Genomic DNA, 21861 nt, shown 5'->3' on the forward strand with positions numbered 1-21861 from the left:
GCTGCTACAATTGAAACAATTATATCTGTCTCTCTCTCTCTCTCTCTCTCTCTCTCGCACTCTCATACACACACACACACACACACACACACACACACACACGCTCACACACAAACAGCTCGCCGCGTCATGCACATTCACTGCACGCTCCACCTCACATGATCTACCCTGGGCAGCACATGATGTCACGTCAAACACAGTGATGATGTCAGATCATCAGATGGGTCTCCGTCTGACGAGGTCATTGCTTTTAGGACGTCAGAGCGTCGTCTAGGAGTGTAAACAAAACACACACGCGGGCTATTTCAGCTACCACCTAACTATCAAGGAACATGGAGGTCATAAAATCGATACTAATCACCATGACTTCACGAGTTGTGTTGAGTTAGTGTGTGTGTGACTGTGTGAGAGTGTGTGTGTGTGTGTGACTGTGTGAGAGAGTGTGTGTGTGTGTGTGTGTGTGGGCTGCTGTGGACTTCCTGCTGCGTTGACAGGTGACTGTTTGCTCTCTGCACCCATCAGTGATGACCTGTGAAGGGTGCTCGTCCACTTTCAGTTGTTGTTGAGGACCCACCATGAGGCTGAGGAGGAGATGCAGAAAAATGACCCCAATCAATGAGACACTGAGCATGTTCTCGTCTATTTTGTGTATTTGACAAATGTATTCAGCACCGCGCTCTGCTCTGCTTGTGGCAGGTTGTGTGAAGCCGGTAATGATGCTTGTGAGATAGAATGAAGATCAATTTCTTGTAATAATGCAGGATAAATAACACAAAAAGTCGATTGTTTAGGATAAAAATGGACAAAAGCAGATTTTTTTATGATGAAAAGGAGTGAAAGTTTAACATTTTATTTGGCAAAGGTGGAAGAGTGAGAAGAATATCTGACATAATTAGCTTTAAAAAAAAAACTAAAGAAAATAAACAAACAAAAAACAAAACACCAAGAAACAAACAAATAAAGAAGAATCCTCAACACTATGAAATAAAAAAAGTTGCTAAGATTTTGTTTATTAAATGTTATTAAGACTATAATTGTACTATTCAATTTGATATCATAAATATTAGATATAAGTTAAACAAATAATTTTCCATGCTAACTAATCAACTCCATCCCGAGGAAGACCATGAGATGTGGCTGAAAGCTTCGGTGAGTTAAGTAAATTGGACTTTGTGTTGAGATTTTTCTTTTCTGTTGTTATTTATTATTATTATTTTAGTCAAAGCTGTTTCCAAGGTTGGGAATAAACCTTCAAGCTCAATATTTAATTTTTTATCTGCTGATTTCAGCGTTTCATTGAAGCTTAAACATGTTTACAGGCTGAAATACTCAAATCAAAGATCTCCCAGCGAGACATTTTGATATCTTTGACAACTTTGGCATCCTGACTAGAATTTAAAATTACGTTCTGAGGGTTTGAGGAGCGTTTCGTTGCACATCAGGCCTTTGTGATTGATGACAGACCAACCAGAGGCTGAAGAGTTTACCCTTTAGAGGTGTGAGATCAATCACTTGAAAATTATGTTATTCGATGTGATACGCTTGAGTGTGATGTGTGTGGAGAATCAGTCAGGAGCTATAATGAATGTTCTTACCAGGAACCAGCATGGTGGTTATGATCTCAGGGGTTTCCAGGAAGTCCACGTTCCCCCTCTGGAAGGTCTTACTGTAGTTGGTCTGCAGGTGACTGTGCAGAGGAAACAAGAAGACAAACTCAATGATCGTAGATAAGCTGAACAAATTATTTCCTTGTGTATGTTTCCTTTTATATTGTAATTCCTATGCTACGTTATTTTACATTTGAAATGTATTATTCTGTGCACTATTCTGTATTTCCCTGTATGTTGGGATCCTTTTTTATATATAACTTGATAATAACTTATAAATATTGACATTCCATCAATACAGTATATGCATTTTTATATCGTTGAAACATTTAAAGGTATAATATGTAACTTTTTCACATTAATATGTCCGCAATATTTAATATAACAACATTCAACACGCTCATTAAGCTATTTTTAATATTTTCGTTTTGACCCACAGATAACAGCACTTACAGCGACTGTCCATACAGCCACTTTAGCGTTACGCAGCGAATTCAATGGTGGGGTAACGTTAGCCCAGCGCTGTTATCTGTAGTCAAAACAATCATACTAAAAATGACTTTATGAGCATGTTGAACGCCACACAACGTTAACTACAGTAGCTGTAGTAATAGTCAAATCATCTGGTAAGTTACGTTAGCTAACGCTACTTGCGGCTATTTTATTAGAATTAAATGACATCATGTGACTAAACGTTATGTGAATAAAACTTTAATACTTTTCCTCCTCTGTGAACATGATTTTCATCGGCAACAACAAATCCGATTATCCCACGCTTCATCACAACTTCATCAAACTACTTCTTTTGTTATTGTTTTGATTGAGAGACTCCTAGCGGCAGAAGTTACATACCGTGCAATCAAGTTAATTTTGAATGTTTACTATGGAAAATAACGAACTATACACGACAGTCTAGACTATCTAGACCTTGGATACAAATATACATGTTAAGTCATCAAGACTAATAATACACCTGATTAGTTTTTACCACAGTATCTCAGTCACTAACTAAGTTCCTGTTTATTCCTCTCTGTGTCTCTGTTCCCATTGAGGTTCCTGTTGTAGTGACACTCTTGTTTTTCTCATTAGTTTCATTAAAGCTTCACAGAGTACATTGTCACTGAACACAGCGTGAACCAGACCTTCTCTCAGTGAGGTCAAGCTGAGCAAAGAAAATAATTTGGGTTTATTTGAACAGGCCACGGTGCATTAGTCACGTTGCATATGTTGCAGACGACTACTTACTTCTTCCACACGTTGTTGTGCTCCCAGAATTCATAGAGAATGAAGCGTGATTCATTTGCCAGCCGCTGAACTGCGATGCTGCCAAATGCAAAACAAGAGAGAGCACAAGTCATGCAATCACTAATTATTAGTGTGCTACTTCACGTCCCCCAGCACAGCCTCTCTGTCTGAACACTGCCCCACACTCTGACTGGGAGCAGCCATTGTGAACCTGTCAAATAATATTTTCTGTGGCTTCACCCTCAAATTGTGGTTATACAGTGTTGGAGGTTTTGGTCTCATTTGGACTTGAAAATAAGCAAACATGACTGAGTATTTAGAGAAAGGGTCACGATAAAGCACGCAAATGTCCTGCTTTTACAGATGGCTGTTTCATGATTAATTCAATTTTGCTCATAATCTCGTGAAGATTTGTGAGATTATGATATAAATGACATATTTTGAGACCCTGCACTCCAGATCATTGATATAATTCATATTAAAAAAAGAAGGGCAGTGCTCAATACTCTAAACTGCAGAGGGGATGTTGTATACGTCATGATACAGATGTTTACAGTGTTTAATGTGTTTCTGTAAGTGAAATGTCGCACATGTCTACAGTTCCTTAAAGGTTACAGACATTTTGGATATATCTCAAAAATAAAATAAAGGAAAATAATACTGAAGAAGACTATGATGTTACCCACACACATTTGACAACTGATATTTTAATGTCATTCTCACCAACAAAAACCCTTTTAGCAGAGGCAAAAGGGAAGAAACATCAGAAAGAGCAACAGCATGCAGTAGATGTCGTATGTATGTCGTATGAAAAAAAAGATCACATATAATATAAACTGACTGTAGACATCCAGTCTGGGCGCAGGCACACTCCATGTACTGTCTGAGAGCCAAGCGAAACTCCTCCAGCTCCTCTTCCAGCACCGAGAGCTGCCTCTGCACTATCAGGATGTGCTGTGAAGACAAAACACACACACACAAGCACAAACATGTGAAGTCGGAAGGTCAGGATTTGCTTCTGGTGGGGACGGAGTCTGACGGAGCTGGGGGACGTTCAGAAATCTTCTGGCAGGGTTTCACATCGGCTCGTAGTGTCGTCAGTGACTAATGCAGAAGTGTAAGGTGAACACTGGGATCTTCTATAATATGATTTTACAAAACTTACAATTAAGTGCCCTGGCTTCACTTTCTTGATCAAAACACAAGCAAGAAGATGAACATCAGAAAACATTTTGCTGTCTTTTCTTACACTGTGGTACCTGTGGGAGAACACAACTGTGTGTTGTTGTATAAAGGTGTGAACAGCAGGGAACAAGAAACAGGAAGACCTGGTGTAATCAAGACAATAGAAAGCCTGCTAATTATTTCCTGCAGCTGATGAGGAATTGTTGACAGAGGCAGAGGGGCTGATGGGAACAGGAAGTGAACGGTCTGCCCGTTTGGCCTAAGGTACGCTGTGTGTTTGTGTGTGTGTGTTAATGATGTGTCACTGATAAAACGCCTCAGGACTCACTCACACACGCACTTGCAGACACATGCACTCATGCATGTAAACACACACACAAACACAGTCACATCATGGCACATCAGTGTTGTGTTGTGGGTCATTACTGTTTCTTTTTCTCCGCTGCACATTTATTCCCTGCGACACACAACGATTACATATTGATTAATTCACACACAAGCCGACACGTCTGCATCGGGCTGGTGATGAGACACGACAGGGCCATGTAATATTCATATGCACGGTTACATTTGTGCTGCAGTGCTATGATATGTCTGGTACACACATTGTGATACTGACCAGTCCTTTAAAAAAAATAGTGCACGTGAAATTAATGATTTCATATGAAACATTCTCTGGTTGCAGCTTCTCCAATGAGAGGAGTGGCTATATGTTAATGTTGTATCATTGCGAACTGAATTGAAGTCGTCATCTCGGGCTCAGGAGAAATTGTGGACATTTTTCTTTATTTTCTTACATTTTATAGACAAAACAATTAAAAGATGAATCAATAATGAACATAATTGTTAGTTGCCGCTCTAGAAATGTCACAATTCACATGTGAAATCAGCAATTTTCCTACTTTTGTACAAGAAGATGCAGCTGCTGAAATTATATTTAGTCATCAAATATCACATGCCAGGGGTCAGCAATTATGTTTAACCATGGAACTGTTTTTTTTACACTATTAATTGGTGGGGCCAACGTTTTAATCAATTCATTTATTTGTTTGTTTTTGGATTTTTCCTATTATATATGCTCTATGAGACAGGAGACTTAGTTGATGGGTCTTCCACACATGATAAACAGTGGCCTGCTCCATTTATGGTTACATTTTTGATCTCTCTGTGTTTGTGTTTGTGAGACACAAATCTGTTTTGGTCAAACAAGCGAAACCTGTGGAATTCAGACTGTGTTTGTATTTTAATTCAAATGAGGTTTATCGGACTGCTTTGTTTAAATAGGCTGGAGCAGAATAAGGCATGGTGGCCATGTTTTGCCCTTCACGAGAGGTGAGATGTTCTGACCATATCTCTTATATGAGCATTGTATTTACTTTGATATTTACATGTGATTCTTTGAGTGTCATGTTTTACATTTCACATGTGAAACATCTGAAAAACTCAAAAGTTTCAACATGTGTTAAACATGTCAAACAGCTTCCCTACACTTCCTTTTTAATTACAGTACCCTAAAATTCTCTTCAGTTGTTCGACTATCTTTGAAAAAAGTAACCTCCCCTCTACTATAAATGTTCTTCCTCCTCTTCATGTGTCTGTGATGGAAGACGCTCGTACTGAAGAGAAATCCTCCTGCGAGTGCTTATGTTTGTGTTTGTGTTTGTCACTGAGTCACTCGTCAGCTATAGAGAGTTTCTCAGCCATGAAGTGAGTGATATGAAGCTCGGGTGGAAATAACACTCCCTTTGCTTTGGCATGTGGACGCTGAGGTTAAACAGGCTATGATAACATGCACACAAACACCTGCGCACTGTGTAAGCATAAATAAAAAGACACTCACACTGTAAACAAACACAAGCCTGGAGGACGAGTAGGTTTACACACATGAGCAGCTAAAGCAATATCCTGTTATTATAGTATTTATACTGTAAATATATATCTTATGCTAAAGATTATTTGGGTTTGGCTGCATTTATTGGCAATAAAGCACTGGAGGGTGATAAAAGAACATACTCACTCTAACACACCTCCAAGTCTGCTCCCTTATTGACTATGAGCCCTGTCTTAAGAACTGAATATTGAGCCTCAAACAGAAAGATTAAAGATGAAACAGACAGCGCAGAGGAAGAGGGGAATACTCCTCAGTCAAGTTTCAGCCCTGCTGTTGCTATGACAACCGCTGAGTGGTTATTATCAGCGTGGCCTCCCTCTCGATAATACTGCACCAGGTGAGAGCAGAGGGACACATTCTGGTCACCGCGGCAAAACAGAAGAAAAGTCAATGAGAGTCAGATGACTAACCGATTTGCTCTCCAAGACCTCCTCTTCAACAGGCTCCAGACGAATCTCCTGCAGAGAAGCAAGCAAACATACGTATGATATATGTGATATATAATAGTGACACATTCAGCAGCACATACTTCTACATACTACATCTTCTTCGTTTCTTAAACCTGCAATAACCTGTTAGCCCTTAAACTAAAGCATGACTACTTGGTCACATATGTCCGCTGGTTATGACCTGTTCTAGTAAAGAGTGAATTCTTTTCTTTTTCTTGTTTTATATGAGCATTTCATGAAAAGTACAATTAGCCAGTACACAAGTTCACAAAAAAAAGAAGATTAAAAGGAAAGATTAGAAGACAGTCTAAAAAAGTTTCTTTGTGTAGAAGAAATATGTTTTTTCTACTTTTCTCTCATTCATCATCTCACGACCCGTCACATTTATCTTATATACATTTATCTAGATCCTGACCCCTTCCGAGCTGGGAACCACTGATTTACCATTTATGAGTGAACTAATAAGAGTGATAGAAATACCGGGAAATAGAAATAATTGGATAAGAATATAAAAATACAAAGAAAGAAAGAAAGTAAAATAAAGCAAAAACAAAAACCTAAAAATAAATCAAATGAATATTATTATAATAAATATTATGTTGAACATGGAACATGAATCTGGATGCACCAGCACTGGTGTGATGTCTGTTGGCTGTTGTCGTTTTATCATTTTTATATTTTGTTTATCAGTTTTTGCCAATTAGGCCTTGTTGTCCGGTTCCCATTAGACAAAACCAATACATATAAAAACTCTTTCATATTATCCGCCATCAACTTTTTCATTTTACTTTTTCCATTTCTTTACTTTGTTTATATATATTTTGAACTTTGTACTTATATGTTGTGTTTACTGTTTGTTTGTTTGTTTTGTTCTTGTTTCACTGCTGCACAACCAACTGCCCCTTTGGGACAAATAAAGTGATAAAATAAAAACAAATAGATAAATCAATTCAGCAAAGGCAAAGCTTTTCTGGGTTCATATTATAACATCTTATAATGTGCCACTTTTCAACAGATTTCATGCTACGTTTGACACGTGCAGACAGCGGCTGTGAGAGTTTGTGCGCAGCTGATATTTCCTGTATACTGCACATATGTGTATGTGTTTGTACGTGGGAGGGTGTTGTTGGGTTGAGTTAATTTGTTGAATGTTGTTTTGAGTCCACTTGCCATGATTTGTGGTTAATTTGAGAGAGCGATGTAAAGACCAGATGGCCGGGATGGTGAGAAGAGACAGAGGAGGATAAAAATAGCAGAAGCTGAAGAGAAGAAGAAGAAGAAGAAGAAGAAGAAGAAGGAGGAGGAGGAGGAGGAGGAGGAGGAGGAGGAGGAGGCAGGAAGGAGAAGAGAGCATGGAAAGGTTGAAAGAAAGGAAGTCACCTTTTGCTCTAGACGGTCGATAAGCTTCTGCAGTCTGTTGACCTGGATCGTCCACTGGCTGTCTTCATCATAAACACCTAGTGGAGAGGCAGAGGGGATGGATTTCAGACAGAAGGAGTAAACCTTTCATGTCATGCGACGCACGGCCATGCCGATCAATAGAAAAAGCTTTGAGGCCTGTAATCAAAGTTTATAGAGGCTCTGCAGTTGTGTCACAAATCTCCAAGCAACCACAGCTGGTGTTATAATGGAGGTCGAATGGAAAACTGTGTGCAAACAGTAGTTAAATACAAACAACAACCAGGCTGGAAACATAGAAATAACTGAACAAAAAAGTTATCGATAAAGTTCATTTGTTTCCACATTAAAATTATTTTTATGCGGTAAACAATATACAGCACCAAAAAAGACTGTTATCATACAATGAAAAGGCTCCACTGATGATAACAATCTGTGAACACTGCAGCTCCATAAATCTTTGCTGATTTTGTCTCTTTGTCAGTTTGATTGATAAGCATAGATGCAAGTCTTCCTTCATTCATTTCCTCTAGATTTCTGTACACTAACTGCACAAACAGTACGCTATGAAAATGAGTACATACTGTATAATATGTGGTTTGGAATAGGGACACAACAAGACAACCACACATTTTCACATATCACAGTAGGAAAAGCACAGGTGTAAATAATGAAATTAGTGATGGCTGAATTCCATTTAGCTGCTCCAGTTTCAGGGTCCTGGTGTTGTGCCTGCTGGCTCACTGTCATGAGTTACTGGGTCACCTGAGTAGAAACAGAGCCATCGTTAATGTTGTAACACCTGAGCTTTTCCTGCTGTGACAAGTCAAAATGTATGCTGTGTCGGTTAGGATAGGTCCACATCAGTGACAGCTTTGTAGGATTTATTTTTAAAATGACAGCTAAGAACAGAAATGCTGTTTTTAAAAAAAAAAACGTTTTTTACATGGTCCTAAATCCCAAATTTGTCTTTACAAAAATACACTTGTCTTTGGAAACTCTACAATAAAAAAAAACATTAATAACATCATGTAACATGGCACCAAATCAACACTGCCAAAAAAAATATTACTGACATACCTCTCTAGAAAAAAAAGTAATTGTGTCAGTAGTAATAGAATTGAGAAAAAGAAAATGGTTTTCATCTTTCAATTTCCATTTGCATCGGGAGTAAAGGACTCTGTGGTCATATTCAATCAGTTTTAATGCTTGTTGCTGCTCATTACTGAAGAAAAAATATGTCCACTGTTTAGGCGTTGTGCAGCCCCCGTACCTTACATGAGAGAGAGTGTGCGCTTGCTAACGAGGCATCAACAGACTGCAGGCTGGTGCACATGGGAGTGCTTTGCTAATTATATTGCTGCTTGTATGTATGTCATGAAGTGAGTTTGTGTTCAGTGATGATCTTACTTACAATGAAAGTGTATTCACACTCACAGCACATGATGATTTGAGGTCTTACAGTCAGCTAAACATGCACATCCCCCTACCTCAAACCTCCACCTGAGCACCAGCAATGTGCCAGAGTATTCAATGGCTTTGGATCGACACATGAGCGCACATGAGAACACAACTCTGCTCTTCATTCTCTCACCCCGGTTTCTCTCTCACACCTACACGACCTTCCCTCCCCTCCTGTGCTCGGCTCTCTGGCCTGTGGAGACAACACTGACTCTGGCCGAGCGGCCTCTTTTTGCTGCTGGCATCTACAAGACAACAATACTCAAGAGTGGAGCGAAACAGGATGCACTCAAACATAATTAAACATAACACAACACAACATGGTACTGCTGAGCAACACAAAGACAGCAGGACATATAAACCCACCTGAACTGACGAGACTGAGGAGAGGGTTGTTGGGGGAGAGGCTGCTGTTCCTCTGAAGCCTCCGATTGGAGCGACGACCCGACCACTGGATGGACAAAACCTCTGGCTTCAACGGGCCCTGTCTGGAGTCAAAGCATGGAGAATATTATTCAGATTTTAGCATATTTTCTTTTTAAATTGCTGTGACTATTCTCCTGCAAGACACACGGCATTGCAATTAAAAGCCTTTGTAACACTGACATTACATGACCTTTTGTTCTGTGGTTTTTGTGGCACCAAATAGCACAAAAAAATATTCTTAGCTTGGATTTGGCCTCCTCTGACTCCCAAAAATAAAATAAGAAGAGGGATAGCTTGTAAGTTTCACATTTAAGGGATTGAGATGTGCAATTAAAATGTTTGAGGAATGGGCACTATGTCCTGGTGTTCCTACCAACAATTATTCTATTTTCTTCTGCAATTTAAGACGGCACCAGGTGACTGAAGCACACAGTCTCATGAATAGATGTCTCAGCTGACAACATATTCAGCAAGATGTCTGGGCTAACGTTATATTTGTATGTTGTGCTGGTCTGACAGTTATGCTAATGCCAGTGACAAGGTACATGCAGCCGCAGGGTGACACCTAAGATTTGTCTTCGTGCTGTCAAGTTGTTCACTCCCATATTTTGAGAAGACCTCAGGGTGTCTGCGGGGACGTGTGTGTGCAGGTGAGGTGAGTTTTGTGCTTCATGATCATTATTTTTGTAAAGCAAAGGTTCCTTTCCAGCCTCTGTAACACTTACATTTTTGTACAATTTCAGGTTTATTGCTTTCTCTTTACCATAAACAGTGTTTAATAGTTAATGTTTACACCTTTTTGATAAATGCAATTTATTGCAGGATATTCACAACATTCATAGGCAAAAAACATTTCCGTCTTGCTTGTTTTTAAAGTGGCTGAGGGCTCTGGCTCCATCTAGCAGGTCTGTTTTTTACAGCTATTTAAAGGGAAATACACTTATTTGCTTTTTTGTCAAGAGTTACCAGGCCAGGAGACGGTTAGCTTAGCTTAGCACTGGACAGGAAACAGCTAGTCAGAGTAAAGTAGCTACAATCTAAATGGGAAGATGCTTTTTCTAAAATACTGACATCCCAATCAGCTTCTTCAGAATGATCTCATTTTGTTAAGAGATGGTTGCTTCATATGATGCCACTTATACAAGATTTGAAATGCTCCTTTCCACGTGTGGGTGAAATGCAGTGTAATTAATCCACTAGCTGTCAAATGTGTGCGTATGCTTGATGTATGGAGGAGGAGGAACCGGTGGCGGGTCCTTCTTGTGCTGCCAGTGAGTCACTCTGTATTCTCGGCTATGTAGCAACTTTAATTGCCAAAACCGTCTGAGACCAGTAATAGAGCAAAGATCAGCAGCACTTTGCATCGTCATGTTCCTCCTACAACCTTTGTGTCAACTGAGAGGGAGGAAGAGGAGGTTCAAAGCTGAAGAGCAAACTGTGTGGCCAGAATTAGACATTAGAGGGGCAACGTGATCGAGGACCTTTTTGTCCATGTCTCACCTGTTCTGCTTTCTAGTTTTATAGCTGGAAAATGAATGAAAGTAATTAATTAAGTAATGAAAATGTTTTTATTGTCAGGTTGAGGTTATCTATTGGGCAAATAACAAGAAACTACCAAAAGGAAAGTGGCACAACACAGCACAGCTGATGAATACAGCTCTGAGTCATACCATGCATATATATGAGCTCATGCTTGTCCTCTTCACACATAGAAAACTGACCACAGAAACCTATTTACAGCCACCAGAGAAACAGCCAGGTCCTCCAGATGTTTGGAAGAACAGAGTGATTCCATTCAGATGCTTGGGGGAATTTTTCAAGTGCTGCAATTCAGAGAATGCTGGGGGAGAAGACGCTGCTCTGGGAGCGAGGGACAGTCACACTTTGAAATTACATGAGAGGGAAAAATAGAGGGAGAAACACTTAGAGGAGGTGAGGAGAGAGGAAAGGAAAGAAAGGAGTCTCAGATGTCAACAATCCAAGCCCATCATTTTCTGCCTCTGAGAATAAGTGTAAACATGGTTGTGGTGAGAAAATGGACATGATAAGAGAGAGTCAGAGACAGAGAAAAATCCTACAGGGATCCTTTTAAACTGAACTCTTTGCAAAAACATATCAAACCAAAACAGCTAAACGGCTAAGAAAGTTGTGAAATGCTGCAATAGAGCTGCATTTGATGAATGTTGAAATACTTTGTCATGATTTTGTCAGCTGTGGACATAATGTGGACAAACATACTAACAAACATCATTTGACAGAGGCAGAACCAGTGATACTAAAGGCCACGCAGGGTATGCTTGAAACTAGTCGCCTGACAATGTCTGAGGGCAAAACCGCTTATAATTGTTCTGAACAGCCGAACTTGAAGGCGTTCTGAAAAGCCTGCCATCATAGAAAGGGATGAGACGTGATAACGACAATAGACAATCTTCTTGAAGGCATTTATTTATCATGTTGCGTATGAAAAGTGACTGCTGTGTGAAGAACAAAAAAGCTTGAGAGAGAAACACTTTATAACACGGCCTGCAACGCACAGCGTAATTCTTCCCAATTTAGTTCGTGCTGATAGGTACAAGGGAACAAGATGAGAAGTTAGGGAACAAGGGGGGAACAATCTGGGAAAAATAATTTATACTGTAGGTATTTTCTAACTAACAGGTATATCTAATGCAATGGGCTACAGTATGATCTACTGAACGACAAACTGGCATTTGGAAGGACTGGTTGTGTTTGATTGTGGAGCTTGCACATGTTCTGTGCCTGCGTGGGTTTTCTCCAGGTGCTCTGGCTTCCTCCCACAGTCCAAAAACATGCAGGTTAGGTTAATTGGCGACTCTAAATGAATGTCAGCGTGAATGGTTTTCCGTCTCTATGTGTCAGTGATTGACTGCCTACCTGTCCAGGGTGTACCCCACCTCTCGCCCAGTGACAGCTGGGATCTGTTCCTGCCTATACTTTTGGTTTTCCAGAGAGCACAAAAACTATTTTTCTATGCCGTGTGTCTGTAGCTACAGCCCTGTACACTGTACATGTCTTCAACATGTGGAGAAATCCACAGCTTGACAGACTCACCGTGCCTATTTACAGTTACTTGGCTATAAGAAACACTGTTTGTTTCAAACCAATACCCCTGGGGATGATGTGTGTGTGGGGGGAAGGGGTTTCCGACGCTGTTTAACAGACAAGCATAATAATCAGTTAAGAGAAAGTTAGCAATGTAGCCTTTTCAGTAATATTTTTCCATTACAGAGACTGGGTGCAGAATAGAGCAACATATAAAAATGCTAGTCTGGATTTTAAAAGTTGCTAGAACCCAAAATGTATTTATTACTTTCTAACAGATCAACATGATGATGAAGGATCATAAGCACAGGTTGAAGCAGACAGGTGAAGGGACGTAGACCATCACCTGTCCTTTAAATACACTGTGAACACAGACATTACCTGCAGGGAAGACCCACTTAACACACACGCACACACACACACCCACACACACACACACACACACACACACACCGTATATAAAATCTTGTGCACTTCTTGTACACTGGTGAGTCATCATCACTAATGAACTGAGCACACCAGGGGCATGCCTGGATTCTGAATGCAGATGCAGACTGATCGACTACTGCATACACACACACACACACACACACACACATACACACACACACATACACACACTCATGCACACAATGTCCAGTCTTCTCACACAGAGAATGGCAGCGGGGTGAGTGTTTATTATCAGTCAGTACATTTACAAACATGCTAATTTGTAATCTGTCATGCAAACATCTGTTAAATCTTAGTTTGTCATCTCAGTTAAAGACAAAGGTAGAGAAAGCATAGTGTGATCAACAGACTTAAATCAGTTGCACATATTCATCTTAGTCTGGTTTCTTTCAGTGATTTGATACACAAACATTGGCATGGCTTGAATTATTAAAAAAACCCTCACATTTTGGGGGTGACAGCAAACTGTTTTCAATTAACAGCACAGCAAGTAACATAGCGTGTGTTAAACCTGCGTTCATTGATATGTCTGGCCACTTCGGGGGCAGCACAACAAGCTGTAAACATTTGACATATTATCACCTTACAAAGTCGATACGGCAAACACGTTAGCAAACAGCTCCTTATTTACACATCAAGCAGACACAGAGAAACATATGAGCATTCATTTGGAGTCCAGACCAGAAGACACTAAGTCTTATATTCACTTTCCTTGTAGTTTTGTTTTGGTGTCCGTCAACTCCTGTGGTAAATATCTGGCTATTTAGCTGCTAAATGCTCCATTATATTCACCAGCTAATTGCTAACTCTGCTATTTGGTGCTAAGCAGGTCGTGTACAGCAGCTTTATCAGAGCTTTTTTGCTGTGACTGGAAATGAGGCTGATGAGCGCAGTGAGAGTCAAGCAAAACAGTAAAGTTGTGACACATAAAACCAAAAAAGTGAAAGATGCTAAAACGCTCTCTAGAGCAGAGTTGTTGTTCATTCTCTGTGGGTTCATCACTCCGATCGTCTCATGTTTTATTTCTCTCAAGTCTTAACAACCCCTTTTTTAGTTTGCTCCCTCCACTTCACATATATTTCCCCATAGGATGGGGATTTACATTGTGATCAAATAAATAAAGGATAATAGATGGCTGCTTGATTACAGGGAAGAGCCGGTGGTCTTAACAAATACAGGGTGAGAACCTGTGTTGTTGCACAGCACCTTAAAATATAAAAGCGTTTTTTAAGTGTAAAATACAGACTAGTTGTGAGAACTGCAATTATGGGTGCCATTGTGCAATACAATTTGTCCTTGTTTTAAAGACTAATTGAGTGTGTGTGTGTGTGTGTGTGTGTGTGTGAGGGACCGGAGAGATTTGTTCTTACTTCTCCTGGCGAGTCTGCTCGGCTGTGGTTTCCATGGCGCACTCGAGCGAGCTTTGAAGTGAATGGAGCTGATTGGTTGTCTCCTTCAGCAGGAAGCGGGTCACAAACTGCTCCAGGTGGGTGGACTCCTGATAATCCTGTCAATCAAGAGGAGGAGGAGGAGGAGGAGGAGGAACGATAAAGAGAATGATGATGATAGAACAAGGAGAGCAGTGACAAGTCATGCCAGTCAAGAGTCACTCAATGTCCAGACTTCCCCTACTAATTAAAAGTTGCCTACAAGATCATTCATTTAGAAAAGATTACAGACAGCAGCAGGAGAAAAGAAGAGGATGACGATGAAGGACATCACACTCTATGTCTCTTATCTGCTAAAACCTGCCTCTTAAATTGATCTTAAATTGATGATAAGAAGACGATAGAACTATACAAGTTAAACAGGGAAGAAAATAAGAACTGTGAATGCTTGTTTTCAACAAAATATATGCACACATGCAGGGTGGGGAGCTTTAAACGTGTACATTATATTAACAGGGAGGGTGTTGTTGTTAATTTCTTCTTCATTCCCCAGATGTAGGCGATGATTCGATGATGGAAGGAAACTCTGCTGATACTGACTTTTTACATAATATTCTTTATTTGCATCAAAGATCAGGATCAACAGGCATGCGCATCTTGACCTGTACAGCACCCGTAGCCGAATCAGTACTGCTGCCTCGAACACTGTTCAAGCTCATCTTTTATACCTTTAGACATGCATGGGGTCCTACTACAACACACAAGTCTGTAAACTTCCGTTCCCTATCTAGGGGTCAGGAAAAGAGACCTCTCAGAATGATGTTTCACTTACCTTAACCTCTCAGAGATAACTTTTCACATACCAAGGAAGATCTCGTCTAAACAACAATGCATCTTATCTTTAAGGTGCCCCAACATCTGTTAATTGTTTACCTGGAACATTGCATACATGGCAACTTTGTACTACATATCATTGTCTGAAAAGACTACCTTTATGATTAGTATCAAATAATACACATCAGTGTTCTGTTGTATTCATCCATTTAACCATTATAACTCAAACATTCATTCAAGTCATCAATAAACTGTAGATGTGTCCATTTTCAAACTGGTCTGACTTGATAACATTTGCTAATAAAGAAGAAACGTCTACTTGTTTGAAGCATCTAAAGTGCACTGGATAGCATCATTTTATTTTTAGTTTGGTGTGGGGTATCATTCTAATAATATACAAATATTAGACATTATGTCAAGCATAAAACTGGACTTATCCTGACTTCTAGTCCCTAGCATGAGTCAATTTCCCATAATGCAACTCAGTAGCGTCCTTCATTAAACCTTCCCTGCCTTTTAAATGCCCTTATTTCCATAAACTCCATTCCCCAGTTTATAATAGGTATCCTGTCAAATACTTGAAGTCTCAAGCCTAACTCAAGATAACCCTGATGGCATCATCACTCATGCTGAATAAACTAACCTTTATGTGTAAAAAAATAGAATATTGAATCATATGAACAAATAATCAATACATTCACACTTTGCAGAAAGCAGACAGGATCAAAGCTATTTATAGACATCCAAACAAATCACATCACAAAACACGGCAGTTGTGTGACATTTTAAAGACTAATCTGAATGTAGTCATTGAAGGGCAAATATAATGACACAATGTTTTTCAATAAAATAAGTTTAATGACACTTTGGTTCTTAAAGAATGAATTCGGCTGTTGTGTTTTTCACGTGTACAACCATAACTATACTACAGTCTTGATGTTGCATCTTGTTTCTGATTGGCACAACAGGTATCTGCACAAGTTTTGGTAGACGACATGTTTACATGGTCGATTTCAATTTAATTTCAATAATGTGGAACAATCATTTGCACCTTCAATCACATCCAAGAAATAATTCCCTCCACACAAACATTTCAGTCATTTTGTGATTCAAAGGTACATTTATTTTCTGCAGGCCTTTGTCTTTGTGCAGAAAGCTGCTGGAAAATAAATCATACTGAATGACATTTTGGAGAGGCATCATTTGCTGTGCCTGGACCAGAGCAGGAGGACTGAGTGTTGTGTTGGATCTAATCAAAGGAGAGTGAATGATGCTCGACACAACAGGGTTTGCTGTTTGCACTCTGCACCTGCTCCCACAGTTTTGAGCACCACAACTGTTTGTACACTCGACTAACAATGAGATGGTTCAAAGGGAAACGCTAATGCAAGTTAGATTAGAGAAGGACAAACGCATGAATAGGAATGTGTGACAGCAGAAAGAGAGAGGAAATATATTTCAGTGTTTTTGTCTGTTTGGTAATTACTGGATTAATCAAAAGTGCAATGAAGATGGTTTGATTTTAAAAGCAGAATTTGTTTATGGAAGTGCGCACACACACACACACACACACATCCTAATTACAGTATGTCGAGCGGCAGTCTTCCCGTGAGAGAGATGAAACTCTCAACAGCTTCTCCAGAATACAGAGCAGATCATTAGACTCAGGTGTTTCCCATCGGTCCTATCCAACAGCACATCTGACCGAAGATTGAACAGCTTGTCTTAAAATGAGAGTTAACAACCTAAAGTCTGGTTTTCACAAGAACAAAATGCACAAAAATCTCGGTGATTTCTGCAGGTACCGTTTTAAAAAACCCTAATTGTTATCAGTCATAGGTATTGTTTGATCTATTGACAGCCTGACTCTCAGCAAACACACACACACACACACACACACACACACACACTTGCACATGAATGCACATTCACTAAGTGAGAGTGAGTCACGACAAAACTGGTAAAGGTCAGTCTGCAGTCTACCATCTGAGTATAGATTACCTCCTGTGTTCCTGTGTGTGTGTGTGTGAGAGAGAGAGAGAGTGTGTGTGTCCATCTCACCAATCTGTAGTCATTTTAAACAGCTTCAGGTCTGCCTGATTTTTCCTTCCCGCCTTTCCCTTGATCTTTCATTTTCAGTCGTACAAAAGGTCGAATGAGTTCTTTGTAGAAAGCAGTGCACTGCTGCTAAAATCATACTATTTAATATATGTATGATATTTACTGTATAGTGATTCATAATTTGAGGTACATTGTGTTTTTTTGAGAAACATTAAAAACTTACCATCTTATATCGTTATTAAACAGCATTAGCTTTTTCCACTTCGTTTTGAATGGCTCAGATTTGAGTTGTTTGAGTTAGCTAGCTACACTGCAGTTAAAATGAGAGTTTACCAAGGTAAACACTAAATTTAAATTTACCAACAGCTGTGCAACCGGCTCCTGGTGCAGATTGCATATGTAAATGTTTACCATCCAACCACAGTGCTTGGTGTTATTATTTTATTTTATTTTATTTTCATGAATAAGAATATTGCACTCCTAATACTACGATACTACAATAAGTGTGAGAACACATGAACTTCCTCTAGCTGCAGGTGAGAGACACCTGAGGTCTGCTCAGAAAGGTTAAGCTGAAGGAGGTTGTGCATGGGAAGCCTGTAAATAGCTTTGGCAGGAATATCTGTGCAAAATGAAACCCTGAGTGTCTCATCTCAGATACGTGTACGTGCTTGGCTCTGATTTCGATGCACAATCTTGTTCCAATTCCCCCACACATGTGCATGGATGTTTGATGCGCACACACCAAAATGCACACACATACTGTATGTAAGCTCACACAAATACACACCAACAATCTTTCAGTGCAAAAAAGAAAAAGAGAAACACCTCGCAAATGCACACACATGCAGCCGGCCCCCTCACACACATCCACAGCCAGAGACCACCCACTCAAATACTTATACAGTTCAACAGAGATGATCGTAGCATCTGTTCTCCTTCTTGCTCAGCCAGTACTAACAGACAGAGAAATGCAGTGCGTCGCACGTTCCTTCTCTCTCTTTCAAATCATTCAAATCATTTATGGTGTCACACTCGATTTGTAGAAGGGAAAACTATGAATTACGCTTCGAGAGTAAACACTTTAAAAAAAGTCCCTGGGGCAGTGTGAAATCCCTTCTGTTCACAGTCCAGTGTTGTAATTTGATTTCAAAGTTATTGCCTCGGTCAATAACTCCTCAATTCTGTCCAATTTGTGCAGAGTAATTTGAGCTCAAATATCCATTTTGTATGTGAGGGAACAACAGTGGAAAAAACCTGATTCGTGAGATTGACTGAGGTGGCGTTTTCCTGTGTGCTTCATGAGAGCTGATTGTAGGCTTTTAAAAGTCCACAGCAAGGTGAATTATCCCTTTTCAGGTGACAAAACCTTAAAATACAAATCCAATACTGCCTCTGCTGTTTCTCCTCTTCCCGCTCTCAACTATTCTCTCAGAGAACAGAAAAATGATTTGAGGTGCAATTTGATTTTCGCACCTCATAACAGCTTGGCACATGGTTGAATTACAGAAACATGGCAGCGCTACTGCGAAAGTATCTGTGTGTTTCATTTCCTTTGCACGATGAAAGGCTGAATTTCAGGCATATGTAATTCACTGCTGTGCTCCTGCGAGTCCAACCTTAAAAGTTATTTCAAGGATATAAATTGGAACTACTTCTTCATTTATTTATAATTCATGTTCACTTATATGTATCTGTTGAATGATGCATTTTTCTTAAAATCCAACCTCACAGCTGCTTTTTTCTGTTCAAGTGTCCAAACATTTACTAAACAAAATCTTTATCTGCCCTTGCCATTTATCTTTGTCACCACAGCTTTTAGGTGTTGAAGTTATATCTAGCGTTACCGCTTTCTGTGCTAATAAAAAACTGTCACCGACAAATGAACAGTTTGACTCCCACACTGTGTTTCTTGAGGAGCCACAATGAGACGTGTCGAGTGCTGATCTGAGGGGCGATTTGAGCTGCACAGCGTGTGTCATATGTAACAGATGAGATATTATAGAGAAAGAAAAGAAAACTGATGAGCCACCTCTCTTCCTCATCCTAACAGCCTTTTCCCCATTTCTCTGCATCATTTGTGTCTTCAGTCCTCCTCTTTACTTCTTTCTTTACCTTAACCTCTGTTTGCCTTTCTCTCCCTCGCCACCTTCACCGTCTTCTTCTCCTCTCTGATAATGTAAAAGGCACTCAGCTTAAGCCACAGCTCTACAATAAGATCAAGAGGACCTAAAGCTTTTTCCAAAGCATGATCAAAAGCAGAATTTGTTTGGTAATGCAGTTGCAACCCATTTAATTCCTTGCCTATATTGGCTACAAGTCCAAAAAGAATCATAACACGTTTTGTTCTGGAGGTTAATTAGTAGCATGAATGAGCCCTGCCTCGTCCTCTTTGGCTCTGTAATGGAAATCTGACTAATGCGAGATCTGAGGAAGCCAGCTGGGCAGCAGAGGAGCATGCTGGGAGAGATTTGCAGCGTGAAGTTTAGGCCACACTGTGAGTAAATCAAACATCTCTTTCTATTATCATTATGTGCGCTGCATGACATGTCCATGTGATGTTCACTGTGTGGAGGCGTGGGTATGTGTATGAGTGTGTCACTGGGCTGTAATATGAATACACTGTTCGGACATGAACAGATGACATACAAACAACATACATATTTTAGCAGATTTTTTCTCCCCATCACCCGATTTACACAATTTACCACACACACACACACACACACGCACGCACGCACACACACACACACACACACACACACACACACACACACACACTACTAACTCACTCTTTACAGTGGAGTCAAGATCTCTGATGTCCACCAAGGACAAATGTCCATAAATCCATTTAAAATAATATATACTGATTGTGACTCATCAGATTTTTCTTAAGTATTTAAAGTAACTCAGGTGGTTATTGTCTGTAAAGTGTGACATAGGAACAGCTAGTAGCCAAAGCAGCATGACTTTCCATGATGGAGACAAACATGGATGTGTAGATAGTTTCAAGTTAGATATTCAGACATACAACGAGGTTCATCTTCACTTTTCATCATAGAAGTAGGTTTATCTTTCATTTCTATCATCTTACCTTCTTTGTTTTGTCCATCGCCTTCAGTATGGACATATTCAGGTCTTCTAAGGCAGCGAGGACGTTCTCATATTCACTGAGGTGCTGGGAGAAATACTCTTCGCAACAGAAAGACAGAAAAAAGGGAAACATTTTGTGAGTTAAACAACTAGGACAGGGCTGTAGGTGTTTTGTTGAAGCAGCACTGGTGTGACACCTCGGTCACACAGCCTGTAGGGGTTTGATCACAGAGCATGTGACCACATCTAACTTGGTTCTTTCCTGGGAAAACATCAAATAGCATTTGAGTCTATGGTGGTCCTGACTGTGACGTAAAGCAGGATAAAGCTAGGACAGTACAGCTTATTACTGGAACCTTATTTAGGTGAAGGAGCAACTTACCACAGAGTTCATCAGTGTCCACATTGCTGCAAAAAAAAAAAACGAGAGAGATGTTTAAATAAAAAGAATTTCTCAAAAACAAAAGTTTCCAAGGTTAAAGGAGGTGACAGACTAATCTTTCATCTCTGCAAAACCTTTTCCTGGACACACTATGATTTGGTTGAATCACTGTGTGATGACAAATTGGTGCAAGTTAAATATGTCATGAATAACTGAATAATTTAGTTGCTTTCTTCCCCCAGAGGCATGCGTTAGAGACCAATGGGCCAGACAGTGAATCCCTCACAGGAAACCCTTAAGGAATTTTGGCAGTTTGTGATAAATGTCCACGCATGAGTGTGTTTTGGAGAAGGATTGAGTGTGCGTATGTGTGTCTGAACGAGAGAGAAACAGAAAGAAAAGAAAAGAAAAGAAGAGCAACAGAAAGAGGTGAAGAGAATGTTTCAAAGTGACAAAATTAGCCATTGTATCCTCTGTTCAGCAAGAGACCCAAAAGAGACCCTTTATTCCTTGTCACAGCGAAAGAGGCTGGGGAATTACTCCAGTTTTAACTCTATTCCACACAAGCTGTAGCTGTCGTTTACAAGGGGGGAAAGTGCCTTCGAAATCAATTGGTTCAAACAGGAGAAAACACTTAGAGCCACAGAGGACAGACAAGAACAGGGGAGGTAAACCAGAGGTTAGACACTAAACTGAGTAACAGACTAAAAAGCTCTTTCTTGTGTTGCTTGAAACTTGGCTGCACTGGCATTTTAAGGTACATTATCAATGGACTACACACAAGTGAAGCACTGAATACAGCTGCGAAGACGATGAGAAACATGATGAATTATAGTAAATTCTAATTGTATTGGATTTAAACAGAAATATGATTAATTCCATTAATCGTACAACATGCTGGAGTCTGCGTTTACAGACGAAAATGCAT

The 21861-nt window shown here is 39.8% G+C and overlaps 1 protein-coding gene across 1 annotated transcript in view; it reads right to left on the minus strand.

Annotated features, from left to right (window-relative positions):
• Window positions 1–552: 552 nt before the first annotated feature.
• Window positions 553–21861, minus strand: part of necab1 (N-terminal EF-hand calcium binding protein 1) — a 36477-nt gene continuing 15168 nt past the window's right edge. The window contains exons 4-13 of the mRNA XM_070922072.1: window positions 20934–20959; window positions 20553–20650; window positions 14546–14682; window positions 9603–9724; window positions 7758–7834; window positions 6339–6386; window positions 3694–3806; window positions 2853–2930; window positions 1596–1687; window positions 553–581 (exon numbers count right to left, since the gene is read on the minus strand). Coding sequence (XP_070778173.1) covers window positions 553–581; window positions 1596–1687; window positions 2853–2930; window positions 3694–3806; window positions 6339–6386; window positions 7758–7834; window positions 9603–9724; window positions 14546–14682; window positions 20553–20650; window positions 20934–20959 — 820 coding nt within the window. The remainder of the gene's footprint in view (window positions 582–1595; window positions 1688–2852; window positions 2931–3693; window positions 3807–6338; window positions 6387–7757; window positions 7835–9602; window positions 9725–14545; window positions 14683–20552; window positions 20651–20933; window positions 20960–21861) is intronic.

Source organism: Enoplosus armatus, chromosome 16 (genome assembly GCF_043641665.1).
Source record: "Enoplosus armatus isolate fEnoArm2 chromosome 16, fEnoArm2.hap1, whole genome shotgun sequence".
NCBI lineage: Eukaryota > Metazoa > Chordata > Actinopteri > Centrarchiformes > Enoplosidae > Enoplosus > Enoplosus armatus.